The following is a 12,628-nucleotide window of genomic DNA, read 5'->3' as shown; positions in this document are numbered from 1 at the left end:
GTCAGATTTTCTACAGTTGAATAGTCCTCTCTGTCCAGTCTGCCCCACACTGATCCAGCCTGCTCTCTTCACATACATTTTGTTTGGGTAAAATGCAGACCAGTCCCTTCTTAAGCACTTTGCATGTATTAGTCTGCCTTGTGATTATTATAGCTCGTTATTAATAAGACACAAGCCTTGATCCATGTGATCGTATAGTCTTAGAATTTATTTTTATATTTTGAAGGTTTTGAAATGCAGTACAGCTTGTATCCCAAACCGCACCCTACAAGTGTGAACACCCATGTTAATCTTTAAAATCACATTATTATCCACATAACCAGTTCATTGCCGTTCTTACTGTGATTTCAAATAGAGCATTTACAATACCTCAATAGAGAGGCGTGCCTTCACCCGCATGTGTTTAGTATTCAGGCTGGGACTCTTGCTCTGCTCTTTATTTGCCTCGGTTATTGTTGGACGCTTCCCGGCGTTTGCTATCTGATTTTTATCTCTTCCCTATTTTGCAGATGTGTCACTTTTAATTTTGCCCAGTAGGTGGGACTTCATGCTCGGAACATCAAATTTCTTTTTTCTCGTTGTTTTTAATGCAATCCCTGTAAGTCCTAGAGATGCGTGCGAGAGAAGTGGAATTCTGAATCAAAGGGCAGCAGAATATATGACACACCATGCAGTCTAGTGCCGAAGACACGCCGGGAGTACTCATAGTTCAGCGTCATCGTCTCTAAAGGAGTATTTTTCATTTTTTTCATTTTTCATATTTTTTTTTTAAAATCAAGCTTCGTGTACGTCGATACCGCACCCAAACCCACGCTGACACACACACACACTGACAGTCAGCGGGAATCACACACCATGGATCTATCGTTCTGTACACCACCAATTTGTTGGTGGAGGGTTTTGTTTCTCCTGAACATTTTTCAGCACTACCTGAGCTCTGTTCTGGACTGCCCGCCGACCTGCAGCTGCTCGTTAATGGAGATATATTGCAATAAGTCTGACAGCGTGAAATTTTTCCCTCTGCTTGAGGTGCAAGACCCGGGGAACAATGGTAACAGCAGCACCATTACCGAGCTGTTCAAGAACATCAGCTCCATGTAAGTCGAGAGATTGCTGATGCCACAAACTCACTTGGGCGTCCAATCTTCACTTACCTTTCTGTTTTTTAATGCAAAGGATACTGGCTGCAGCGTTTGTAATTATGTCAATATGTACAGGTGACTTATTTCAGAAGGAAGGCTGTTTCTCTTATTTCAGAATTGTTTGAAAGTTCCTTGCGTTGGTATTTTTTAAATATCATACATTTTGAGAATTACTACTGTTTTGTAAAACCAACAGTACTTTTTTGTTGCTTTGCGTTAGTTTTCTTTTTCTTTTCTTTTTTTTTTTGTTTTTTGCGCAATGTAGCACAAGAATAAAAGTAGAATGGAACAAAAGAAAGGTTAAAATAATCTGTTGCTGAAGCAAATTCTAGAATAAAAACAGTTGTTTGTATATACTTACATTACTAATGTATTAATACTACACTAGCGAAATGGGAAATGTTATTTATAAATTATGCACAGTGGTTTATGTAATGTATTATTTGAAGCGCCCATTAAACAGTTTGGTCACAGAATCAAAGTGTCCAGTTTTAAAATGAAACCCAATATGTATTTCATACCATTAAGCACGATGATGTTCGCTCCTTATATTACCGTATTTTATAAAGAAACCTTCGCCAATGAATGCATTGCAATGCCCTGATAATAACAATAGTGACAGACAGTAATTGCATTATCTTAAAAAACGCGTTTGATTCTAGACCACATCTATTATATTTTATAAATGTATTCAAAACGTTTGCCACCTGTGGTACTGTACTGGATACTGGGGGATATTCGGGGAGAGCTGGTCAGTGCAGATTGAGACGTTTCAATCCAAGTTCTTACCTTCAAAACATAACACATCAGTTCTAATATCCAGGGCTGTTTCTAGCTTACAAAACGTTTAAAGAATACCGTGTCCTGTTTTTAGTAGGGTCTTTAGTTTATCTTATAGCATCGTACACCATTACAAAACAAAAAGACGTATTTTGTGACTACATTTACAGACCTTTACTAAAAAACAAAACGGCAAAAATAAATAAATAAATAAACTGCAAAAAACTAAACAAAACAAAAAAGAAAAAAACAGTCCGTAACGGATACAGACTGCATTTACATTTATTTTAAAGAATTAACTAAGGAAGTAATTAGCCTTTACTAGGAACAGTATGCTGCAATTGCATTGCATGTTAACACGTTGTTCAGAGGTGTACTGTGTTTTTCTATATGGTGTTAGACAGAATAAACAGAATGCAAGCAGCATTTTGAATTCAGTCGGAACATTAGGATTGGCCTATAGTTAAAGACCCTATTCAGAGAAAAGTTCAATCTATTAAGGATAACAGGGATTACATCTGAAGAGTTTTATAAAAAACGGGTCTGTCTGAAGATAATATATGTTACAAGTAAACAAGATTCAGAGTGAGAGATACTAATATATCGAAGCTCTCAGAGGTTATCGGATTTATTTTGGCTAAGTCTATTATTAATTTCACCATCAGATCGATGTGTATTGCTAGTCAACAAAATAGTCAATATTATGGACGTATGACAACATTCCAGCTATACCAAATTTCCATTGACTTGGAGTGGTGCTTTATTGAGTGTATTCACTGCTCTGTGTATATTCTTCTTCTTCTTCTTCTTCTTCTTCTTCTTCTTCTTCTTCTTCTTCTTCTTCTTCTTCTTCTTCTTCTTCTTCTTATTATTCTTCTTCTTTATTATTAATTCCTTAGCAGACTTACAATTATCACAACATATCACATTACAGAATATCATAGTAGGTTTTAGTTTGAACCATTAAATCGTTGTTTGTTACAGCTTTTAAAATGCATGCAAAGTGATGAAGTGGCCGGTATCAAGTTCCCCTTGTCAGGCTAATTTCGTGTCACCAGTTTAGCGTTGAATAGTACCTGGGTAGGACATTCTTTTGTTTTTTCTGCTGGACTGACACACTTGCTCCGAGTTACGTCACTAGAGGGTATCTTCTTGTATAGATAGAGTAATGGAATTTGTACCGACGAGAAAATCAGGTAAACTCTATATGGAAATTTACAGCGATGCTTCCTGTAACGTCATTTGATCTTAAAATAGCAGTTCCTTTCGTGGGTTAAAAAAAAAAAAAAAAACACTTGGCAGGTCGAAAGGAAGCGACCTTTATTGATGAATTTGTTTTAAACCCCCTTCAGCACCACATCCTTGCAGACAGCTCATAGGCTGTGCTTTTTAATTATTGTCTCACATACAGGTACTGAAACAATCGCGCTTATAGAGAGAGCTCTTCTCATGTCAGCTTTTTCATTACAGCAGCGGTACATGCAGATGTCATTGTTCCACTGTTTTTCCACTTTAATTCTTATTGTCGTCACTGTGGAAAACCTCGCTGTATTATAACTCTTTTCGCGTCCACAATGAATTACCCTTATCCGATTCAGAAACAGCGTGAGTTGGGCATCGTATTCTCGGTACTGCGGTACCGCACCGTCGATCTCACATGCACGTTACCCATTTGCTTGATCTCCGGTTCCTCCCAGAGGAAAAACGCACATGAATTTCTGAGCTCAAACCTGTTGACACAAAGCAAAGGACCGCAGACTTAAGAGCAAGGCTGCAGTATGAAACATTGCAAACCGCGAGTGTAAGAGCAGAACACAATTTGTGTGTTGATTGTCTGACGTTATGAAATAAACCCAGATTTATTCACAGTGTAACACCTCCACCAGTTCTCTCAGCTGCTTGGGAATGAAACCATGCTATGTTGTAGTCACTTTAAACAATGGTACAGACTGCAATAACAATGTCTGTGCCACTAATTCAATAACTAACACGCTGGGCACATTGGAAAACACTGTTAATGACAGTCAGGTGACAGTAGTGTTTCTATTTCCTGGTCACTTCATGACAGGAAACGCTACTGACTTTCACTTTCCATCTAACGTCGTCTGTGCTTTTTTTCTGATGAGCAATTTAACAGATCATATTTGTGTGCACCACAATTGTTTATATACAGGCCATGCTTTCCTATATACGGTAGTGATAGACATTATGGATCAGCTGAACAACTGCAGGAATGCAGTTACCATTCACTTAGGGAACAGATTAGAAGCTCATTTCAACAGACAAGACTGTGGACTCTGTGAATGTTTTTCTGGATACAATGCCTCAGGTGTAGAAGTGAAACAAAGGTTTTGTATTTTGGGACTTTCATTTGTAAATGTAACATTTATATATATATATATATATATTATAATATATAATATTATATGTATCTAAGATATATATATATATATATATATATATATATAGATACACACACACACACACACACACACACACACACACAGAGGGTCGTTATACACGAGCTCCCATGGCTCCACTACATTACCTGAAAGAAGCACTGCTAGCAGCCAGCTGTTGCAGGTGTCGCTGTGGCCCAACTGGAAACATTTTTTAAATGATTTATTAGGCTATAATCTCGTCAAATCATGGTTCACTTGTAAATTAAATTGGATAGTTGAAATGAGAAGAAATAAATAAGCGAATAAAAGTAATTAAGCTCAAGGTGCCTTTGCCTGCTCCACATGCACTTGTTTACTGAGGCACAGAGACAGCAGTGGCAGCACACACCGCTCACCCCTGTCTTTTATGTATTATGCACAATGCCATTATGAAATGGTCCCCCTTTTTAATAACCTCCAGCTAGATTGATATCACAGCTCTTCCACTAATGTTCAATTATGGATTGGTAGTGTGAGAGCCTGCAGGTCTCATTGCTCAGAGCTGCTGTTGTGTTCAATGGCTCTCCATGCATAACAACCCCTTCCTCATATTCCATTAGACACAGTCTAGGACATGCCCATTATATTTCAAAGCAAATTCTCTCAGAATATATTGACAATATATGTGGTCCCTCTGTGTTTTTTTCATTGTATTCTATTACTGAAAATAATTGATGTCATATCATGTATTATTTTAATGTACACTAGGTGAGTAGACACTACATTTACTTTCCCACTGCCATGAAGAACAACCAGCTACTGCAGTGCAGCTGAAGCTTGTCCTGCAGACCTAGAACAGGGCAAATCAAGATCCTGTAGATACAGTTGCCTATTCTAATGCCATTGGCAAAGGAAAACAGTATTCCCATTTTAACATGTTTAGTCTATTAGCTTTTTATGAGTATTCATTGAGAAGGGAACAGCACAACTTCTATCCGCTGCTGCTAAATGAAACACTCCCCATAATGATTTCTACACACACTTTTCATGGTCCAGCCTCCAGAGACAGAGGGCTGTAATTGCCAGCTGGAGATGGTGTTCCCCACAGCCTGACCCACCTGCTGTACCAGCCATTATTCATTTATTAAACTTCACATTGAGACAAGTAAAGCAATGGCAAAACTATAATATGCATGTAAACTGCTGATACTATACTAGAGAGCCACTGCAGGAGTAACCCTAATAATACTCCACTGTCACACAAACTTATTTCATTTGCTGGTGATGACTCCCTATTTGGCTATGAAATAAATCAGGGAATTGGGATTCATTCTGAATACATGTCGGAGCTACAAAGCCTGGTTTAACAGAATTGAATTCATCCTGTTTTCACATTACTGCACAAACGGAAAAAATACATATTCACATACACACCTATCTAATTTGGGATCTGTGGAAACAACAACAAGTTAACCAGTCCATTGTTATCTACAATTTCAGTTTGAGACAGTAGAGTGACACAGAACACACTGTAACACACAGCGCTCATGGAACAGAAAGGGAGTTTTAACAGAATACACTGTAAAACGGAGCGCTCATGGAACAGAAAGGGAGTTTTAACAGAATACACTGTAAAACGGAGCGCTCATGGAACAGAAAGGGAGTTTTAACAGAACACACTGTAACACACAGCGCTCATGGAACAGAAAGGGAGTTTTAACAGAATACACTGTAAATCGCAGCGCTCATGGAACAGAAAGGGAGTTTTAACAGAATACACTGTAAAACGGAGCGCTCATGGAACAGAAAGGGAGTTTTAACAGAACACACTGTAACACACAGCGCTCATGGAACAGAAAGGGAGTTTTAACAGAATACACTGTAAAACGGAGCGCTCATGGAACAGAAAGGGAGTTTTAACAGAACACACTGTAACACACAGCGCTCATGGAACAGAAAGGGAGTTTTAACAGAATACACTGTAACACGCAGCGCTCATGGAACAGAAAAGGAGTTTTAACAGAACACATTGTAATACACAACGCTCATGGAACAGAAAGGGAGTTTTAACAGAACACATTGTAACACGCAGCGCTCATGGAACAGAAAGGGAGTTTTAACAGAACACACTGTAACACGCAGCGCTCATGGAACAGAAAGGGAGTTTTAACAGAATACACTGTAAAACGGAGCGCTCATGGAACAGAAAGGGAGTTTTAACAGAACACACTGTAACACACAGCGCTCATGGAACAGAAAGGGAGTTTTAACAGAACACACTGTAACACACAGCGCTCATGGAACAGAAAGGGAGTTTTAACAGAATACACTGTAACACGCAGCGCTCATGGAACAGAAAAGGAGTTTTAACAGAACACATTGTAATACACAACGCTCATGGAACAGAAAGGGAGTTTTAACAGAACACATTGTAACACGCAGCGCTCATGGAACAGAAAGGGAGTTTTAACAGAACACACTGTAACACGCAGCGCTCATGGAACAGAAAGGGAGTTTTAACAGAACACATTGTAACACGCAGCGCTCATGGAACAGAAAGGGAGTTTTAATTGAATTGAAAGCAACACAGCCTTTGTAAAATTACAAGAAGAAAATAAAACATGCCTAGGTGTTAATGATCCCTGTAAACAGCACATCTGGTGAATTGTATTAAAATGAAAAAAAAAAAACCCAGGCAAGGTTGCTTCTTTCAGCAGGTGCTAATTGTTTTCTGTCATATCCTCCAATGGCATTAATATGCAAATTGAATTATTGCATTTAATGAGACCAGAGTGCTGTCAGGTGTTGACACTGATGAACATGAGGCTCAGAATTTCCTTTAGCTCTGTGAGAACCTGAAGAGTGGAGTCCAGGTTAACTTATTCATTACAACAGTATCTATTTTATAACAATACTTCCCAATAATAGCAGTAGGGAATGAAGAGCTTATATTTAACCTACACTATACAACATGCTGCTGTTTGAAATCCACACAAGGAGGAGCAGTGATGGGATCCTGTGTTAATTACACTCTGCTGATCTCAGACTGCTTACCAGGGAACAGGTGTTCATGGCTGTCTCATAATGCTGTTGCCTTGGTGGTAGAGTGCAAGGAAAGTACTGAAGTCTGAGGTCTGTGAGTTAATTGCATGCTCACGTTGATGAGAGCAGCACATGAATCTTATTGCTATAGCATTTTCAGTTGTGTTTGTTTCTTCTGTAATCTTTGGGGTAAAAATCAAGTGAGCCAGTCAGCTCTACTGGTAATTATATCAGTTCCATTGAATCCAAATAACTTTATTCAAAGTGCAAAGTGTTACAGGGATTAAATTGCTTTGTTTCTGTGCTGATGTAAATCTAAAATTTTTTTTTTTTTTTACAATTCAGAAACTATGTAATGCAGAGGATAGATGAAGGAGTGACAACACAACAGCCTTGTTAGCTGCAGTCATAATGTGATCAGGCAGATGCAGCCTAGACATGCCACATGACAAGATGGGTGTGTGTTTGTGAATGTGTAATACTGTCCTATCTGGCTGTTTATTTCACTTGCCTGTAATGTGAACTGGAAAGGTCACAACCTGTGGACAGCAAACAGAGTGGGGTATTCAATTAAATTGAACCTGTCACACAAAGTCCTCAATGGTATCAAATGGATTTTTATTGATATACAATTTAAAAAGTGCACTGCAATTCAGCGGTTTTGTTATTAATCATAAAATATAACGTTTGATAGCATAACATAATTTTAATGACACATTGCAAGTGTTCAACTGTCATGTTATAAAGTAATTGTAAGTTGTTTTTCATAAATGGTTGTCTGTGCTGAGCTCTGCAAGCCAAGCGCCTGTTCATCGCACATGCTGCTGGTGTTGGCCTGCTTCTAAGAGTCAAGTGTCTAATGAGGATTACGTGCCGTCACGTGTGGAGGCTAATTAGTGCAGTTTACACTTTCTTTGATTACATTGACCTTAGCTGTATTGAGTAACAGAATTATTCTAAAATCCTCGCTTGGGCTTCGGGGCAGAAGGCCACAACTACAAGGGAGATGTTCACATGTAAAATAATCGCTTTTGACATTCAAAATGTTTCTCTGCAAAAGACTGTTTTTTACAAATATTTGTATTCATCCAGAAGAATAGCTTTAGAATGATAGCTGTGGGTCAGAAAGTTGTGGGCTTTATTCATAGCCAGGGCACACACAGTACATACAGTATATGTATGTATACTGTATACAGTATACAGTATATATAACCTCGAACAGTTTGGAGTTATTTCACTTTAAATGTAATGTGTTTCATTAAGTCTCAGTCTTGCAGTATTCTTAACCTTTATTGCACCTATTGATTATAAATGATGGAAAGCGCTCAATGATTTATTCAAGAGCCCTGTTTCTCTGAAAACAAGTCCAGTAGCTGTACACTGAAGATGTCAGGACCTCTGTGACTACCTGTATACTTTATACAGTATCTTTACATTTCTGCTCTTGCATCACCCAAGAAGGAGTCATGCACACACCTTTATACAAACAAATGACTGGCCTTATGATGCACGTATGTGTGCATGTACTGTGTGTATGTGGGAATGCAGGGATATGGAATGGAAAGCTGTGAAAGGCATTATATGAATTACTCCTAAAATTGGGATGAAACAGCAGGCCATTGCAAATCTGATATTTGCTAAACATTTAAATAAGTACAATCAATTCTGCTAAATGAAGAAAAGTAAAGTCTGATAAAGAAAGGCTCCCCTTCCTGACAGGAGGAATTGCATCACCAGCCTGAGTAAAAGAGGTTCATGCGTGAATCTGTATTTAAAAAGAATGAGGACACTGGCCCAGCTAAGTGCCATAAAATTAACTTTGCAGAAAGACTGAGTAAAAAAGAAATGACCTCTCACTGCTTTTATTCAACTTGTCATAAAATAAGTGAGTGAAACATACTCAATGAGGTAAGAGAAAGAAAAGTTTTGATTAGATACTGAAGTCTCCATTGTTTTGCAAAAACAATGACTTGAATAATAAACTAAAATAACTCAACAAGTGTAAGCATGTTAAAGGTTTTACATACCATGCAGTTTTTTAAGATGATACCAAATCTTCACTTGTTTCTGGCATTCTTTGAAAGAATACTCATTTCTGTAATGTTGGTTTTTAGAGTTAGAGTTTACTGGTTAGGGTTTAATTGAACATAACTGGATGCTTTCTGACCCATTATTTACTCTTATAAGTGTTTCGCTGGGTAGTGCTATACAATGGAACCCCCAGGCATAGCTGTTAATATTTGATAAACTCTAATTAAAGCACATATAAGCAGCTCTTGTGTGCCCTGTGCTGAGTGAATCCTTCACACAGTTGTGCCACACTTGTGCACTGAAGGAACGGCTGTGCTGGAGAAGGAAGGATCATTGCCCTGCCACTATACATAATCATTGTCTGTTTTAACTTGGTCAGCATAACTGACTGAACTGCTTGGATCCCATTCCCCATTTCTTCATGTCTAAAAAACAAAGGCACTTAAATAATGACTCAGCTACTATTGGGAGCAGAAGGAACTGTAAAAGGAAAGAACAGAACATTGTTTGTGATGCTCGTCACAACCCTTGGTAGGAAGAGAACTCTACACTTTACACATTAGCATGCACTCTGGTACAGCTGCTCTGCTTCCAGCACATTTCTTTGATTACAATGCCTGGCAACATTGAAGGGGTTGGAAGGGAGTTTAGTCGTGTAGAATCTGTTACGAATTTGTTCAGCTTTAGCCTGAGGATTACTAACAACGTGCAGGAAACCCCTATTGTGTACTGTATGTCTGTTTGATGCATTGTGAAGGCACTGTTGCTTATACAGATGTAGATATATGTACTGTTCATATGCACTCAGAAATGAGCAACCCATATTATCAGAATAGAAATAAGCACTACAGCATGATACATTGTCTAAAGCCATGGTCTCTTTGAACATGTGAGGACCTGCCCTGTTTCTTACCATCAATTCTGCAATACTCTTCACAGCCTTGAGAGCTGAAGATCTGTCCACAATAAAAAAGAAACTTTGTTGTGTCCCCTCTTAGGAGCTCAGAGCAGGCCATATGCACAGTTAAAGAATAGTATTTTTACAGTATATGCCTCTTTATGGACAGCAATGTAATGGTAAAGTTCTGCCCATTTGTTAAAATGATTTTCTTATTTGCAACATACTCTGGTCTGAGAGTGGATTATTTGCAGAAAGATTTTTGCTCCCTGTTTTTCTTTGTAGTTGCTTTCTTGCATTAGTTGCAACTTGCTATTGCCATTATATGATATTCTGCAGTGTTTAAATACATATTGGTATGCTTTAATATATATATATATATAAGAGGAGAGTAGGGAGTAGCCAGTCTGCTCAGGGCTCAGAGTGTTGTGTGTTGTGGGTACTGTGAGTGCTGTGTGTACTGAGAGTGCTGTGTGTACTGTGAGTGCTGTGTGTACTGTGAGTGCTGTGAGTACTCTGAGTGCTGTGCGTACTGTGAATGCTGTGTGTACCGTGAGTGCTGTGAATGCTGTGTGTGCTGTGTGTACTGTGAGTGCTGTGAGTACCCTGAGTGCTGTGAGTGCCGTGAGTACCGTGAGTGCCGTGAGTGCTGTGTGTACTGTGAGTGCTGTGAGTGCTGTGTGTGCTGTGTGTACTGTGAGTGCTGTGAGTACTCTGAGTGCTGTGAGTGCTGTGAGTACCATGAGTGCCGTGAGTGCCGTGTGTACTGTGAGTGCTGTGAGTGCTGTGTGTGCTGTGTGTACTGTGAGTGCTGGGTGTGCTGTGAGTGCTGTGAGTACTCTGAGTGCTGGGTGTACTGTCAGTGCTGTGAGTGCTGTGAGTGCTGTGTGTACTGTGAGTGCTGTGAGTGCTGTGAGTGCTATGAGTGCTGGGTGTACTGTAAGTGCTGTGAGTGCTGTGAGTGCTGTGTGTACTGTGAATGCTGTGAGTGCTGTGTGTACTGTGAGTACTCTGAGTGCTGTGTGTACTGTGAGTGCTGTGTGTGCTGGGTGTACTGTGAGTGCTGTGTGTACTGTGAGTGCTGTGTGTGCTGTGTGTACTGTGAGTGCTGTGTGTACTGTGAGTGCTGTGAGTACTGGGTGTACTGTGACTGCTGTATGGTATTGTGTTTATTGATTTATGAATTGTGTTTTTGACAAGTAAACAGCTTATCTGTCTGGTATAGAAAGGTTCCTGGAAAGTGTGTAGTTAGCACTCCAAAATGGAGCTAGCTTTTTGTTTGTGTTTTGTTTATTTTTATATTGTTAAAAGGGTGTGACAGCACTAAATTACACACACACACGCACACACACACACACACACACACATACTGCGGCACTGTGTTACTATAGAATCCTCTATTTTGCATCTCTCTTTGCATTCTACGGTTATAAAGACACAACAGGACAAGCACTGGACCATGATGGTACTGAGTTCTGGCAAACCTTTTGGATATAGATATATACTTTATATATTCCAGCAGAAATCTGTGACCACTAGCAAGTATTCTTTTACCTAATGAAATAATGTTCCCTATAATCCTAGCTATCAGACACCTCAGCTGCTGTATGTTCAGTGGAGACAAAGTCTCTTTCCTTTGAGTAAATTGTAGCCGGCACCACACTATGTTGAAGAAAGTAAAGCAATCATACAAGCTTTCTTTCACCTAGTGTGATACCGGATTCATATTCTATAAAAGAAAATACAAGTGCATACGACATGCATGTTGAATTTGAATGGTACAGGATTTGATACAAGATACGCTCTGAGAACACAAATAGAAGACTATGTAATAGACTGAGCTTTTAGGATTACATTTGCGCTCAGTGTGTGTTAAACATCCTAAATACAGAATGTGCAAGCCTGTCTCAGACTGGGTGGTGTGGATGCAGTCACTGAAAAAAAGCAGGGCTTGCTACCAGTCTGTAGCATTGCATTCTCATTGTAACTCATTTAACTGCTGAATGGCTCAACTCATCAGTTAGTCAATTAGTCAATGGGTCAATTAGTCCCCACAGGAAAGGCTTCTGTGCAGTCTGAAAGGAGCTCCACAATCAATTGAAATGTCATTCATTTTCATTTTGTAGCTCTTGATGTATTGATTTCTATTAGTTCCTGTGCTCCGGCACTCCTCTGTTTCTTTTAGTTCTATCTTGTTCCACTTAATTTTCACTGGAATGTAACCATCTCTCTTGTGTGTTATGGGGTTATTGCTGTATTTTCCTGGCTTTGCGAAAGCACAGTGTGTGTGTGTGTGTGTGTGTATCAGTGTATGAGCCTTTCCCTCACTCAGTGAGCGGTGCAACGTTGAAGGG

At 39.2% G+C, this 12,628-nt stretch overlaps 1 protein-coding gene across 3 annotated transcripts in view; it reads left to right on the top strand.

Moving 5' to 3' along the window:
* Nucleotides 1–446: 446 nt before the first annotated feature.
* The window catches only part of LOC121299323 (NT-3 growth factor receptor-like), an 82,857-nt gene continuing 70,675 nt past the window's right edge, over nt 447–12,628 (top strand). Inside the window, exon 1 of one of the 3 annotated variants that reach the window (XM_041227008.1) lies at nt 447–1,097. In XM_041227008.1, the coding sequence (XP_041082942.1) occupies nt 856–1,097 (242 nt within the window). In that variant the 5' untranslated portion in view covers nt 447–855. The remainder of the gene's footprint in view (nt 1,098–12,628) is intronic. The other 2 variants (XM_041227006.1, XM_041227007.1) reach the window with 2 other exon arrangements.

Source organism: Polyodon spathula, chromosome 24, assembly GCF_017654505.1.
Source record: "Polyodon spathula isolate WHYD16114869_AA chromosome 24, ASM1765450v1, whole genome shotgun sequence".
NCBI classification, from domain to species: domain Eukaryota; kingdom Metazoa; phylum Chordata; class Actinopteri; order Acipenseriformes; family Polyodontidae; genus Polyodon; species Polyodon spathula.
This window is presented reverse-complemented; position numbering and strand designations above follow the sequence as displayed.